This window comes from Sinocyclocheilus grahami, unplaced genomic scaffold, assembly GCF_001515645.1.
Source record: "Sinocyclocheilus grahami isolate Dianchi unplaced genomic scaffold, SAMN03320097.WGS_v1.1 scaffold352.1, whole genome shotgun sequence".
Classification (NCBI taxonomy): domain Eukaryota; kingdom Metazoa; phylum Chordata; class Actinopteri; order Cypriniformes; family Cyprinidae; genus Sinocyclocheilus; species Sinocyclocheilus grahami.
In genome coordinates, this window is record NW_015505531.1 from 484,433 (window position 1) to 486,665 (window position 2,233).

The window sequence follows — 2,233 nt, forward strand, 5'->3', positions numbered from 1 at the left end:
AGATATCGTTTGCAGGGTGATGTTCTGGTCAGAGATTGGAGGTCAGGCACAGATCGAGCGCTCTGGCATGGACGGCTCAGAGAGGAAAGTGGTGGTCAGCCGCGGTCTCAACCGGCCTGTCAGCGTGACGGTGGATATATTGACTGACAGACTGTACTGGACTGAAGAGAAGCTCAGATGTATAGGCTCATCGTCACTGGATGGAGAAAACATAAGGGTAATATGAAATGTCACACGTTTACAATGCTACAAGAGGGCAAGTACAATAAATGGCACAGATTTCTTTGTGAATCATTAATTTTTTAATATTTTTTCAGTTGCTGCAGCTGTCCGAGATGCCCAGTCTTTTCTCTGTGGCTGTGTTTAATGACATGGTCTACTGGTCTGACACTCACAGACGATCCATTCAAGGTGCCAATAAACTGACTGGCAAGAACCGCAGAGTTCTTCTCAAGAGACCGGGACAGCCGTTCGACCTCAAAGTGAGAATACATGCTGTACACATTACTAAATGTCATCAGAGTTGTCTTGTACATCAGTATATCTTGCATTCCTGAGTGTTTCCTCGTTTTGTTTTGGTCTAGGTTGTCCACCCTCTTTTGCAGCCCAGCGTGTCCGACCCGTGTGAGAAGCTCAGATGCTCTCACGTGTGTTTGCTGGCTCCGGGGCTCGAAGCAGTCTGTCGCTGCCCGGCCGGACTTCTCTTAGCCGCGGACGGATTCACCTGCGCCCCACCTGTGGATTCCTCCTCTTCTTTCCTTATGTTACTGTCTCCTACCATGATTACACAGGTACTCCACTTAAGAAGAATGACTGAATGGCTTTTCGTGACAGTTTGTCGCCAGGACAGATTGTAGAGGACCACCTTTAAAATTACAGTGTATACTCTTAAGTATTTGTTGGTTTTAAAGTCAACATGAAATCAAATTTGACCATATTTACTTAAATGCACATTCTTGGTCGTACTGTTCATAATTTATCAGTTCAATAATTTGTAATGTTTCATTAAAATGTTATTGCTTTCTTTTTGGCTGACGTCACCTAGGCTACTAGTTTGTTAACCAACAGCCAAAATTGTTTATGAATGAATAACTAATAAATGAATCATGTCGTTATTAAATTATAATTTAAATGTGTAATTAACTTTAAATTGAAATTATTTTTAATTGTAAATCATAAATACTTTTTTATAAATGTATGTATATTATAATTAAATGAAAAAAGGTATTCTAATTCAATTTAAATCCATTTAATTACAATGTATTTGTAATTTTTATTTTATTTTAAAATTAAGTGATTGTATCCTAATTTATAATTATTTATAATTTTATAAATTATATATTTATTATAATTCTAAAACTTCTAATTTGGTTCATACATTTGTGTAATTCATGTAATTATTAAATGATAATTAAACTTAATGAATATATTTATATTTTTCTTAATTTATAAAATACATGGAAAAATGTGTGCGCATATATATAATAATAATAATAATGTTATTATATATTTTTTAAAACATTTTTATTATTATATTATTTAGGGCTAAGATAAATGAGGGATTTTTATTTTTTTCCCCATAATGGCACACATGTTGTCGATTGAGTTTCACTTTTACCGATCCCTCAATAATAAGCCAATAATTGACTGACCTCACTTCCCCTGCTCAGATCTTCACTAAGGGACTTGAGGTAGAGGTTGGGCTGAAGACATGGCCAAAACACTATGCTTTTGCTCTGCCTGCCGTGAATGAAGCTTCAGACTTCGATCTGCTCCTCAAGGACCGCACCGTCTCCGTAGCTGACGCCGGACGGGGATCTGTAGCTCAGCTCAAACTCAGCAGCTCTGGTTTCACACCCATCGGTCACGTGCTTCAGCTCAAAGGGGACCTGGTGACCGCTCTCGCTGTGGACTGGGTCACCCGAAACCTTTACTGGAGCAGCGTCAAGAGCCCCCAGCTTTACGTCACTTCCGCTGGAGGGAAATACACCAGCCTGGTGCTGCAAGCTGAGCTCGAGGGAATTATCTCCATCGCCCTGCACCCTCCCACGGGCAGGCTGTGCTTCACTACAGTGGGACGGAGGGGACCCCAATCTCTGCCCCAGGTGGACTGCGCTCACATGGATGGGAACAATCGCACGCTACTGTGGAGTAAAGCAAAGATGCCTGCTTCACTTGCCTTTTCTGAAAAAGGAACAACTCTGTATTGGGCAGATATTGGTGCGTTAAAAGA

General features: G+C 40.3%; 1 protein-coding gene across 1 annotated transcript in view; it reads left to right on the plus strand.

Moving 5' to 3' along the window:
- The window catches only part of LOC107548646 (low-density lipoprotein receptor-related protein 2-like), a 37,539-nt gene that overhangs the window by 29,279 nt on the left and 6,027 nt on the right, over positions 1-2,233 (plus strand). The window contains exons 41-43 of the mRNA XM_016229417.1: positions 318-482; positions 585-791; positions 1,671-2,220. Coding sequence (XP_016084903.1) covers positions 318-482; positions 585-791; positions 1,671-2,220 — 922 coding nt within the window. The remainder of the gene's footprint in view (positions 1-317; positions 483-584; positions 792-1,670; positions 2,221-2,233) is intronic.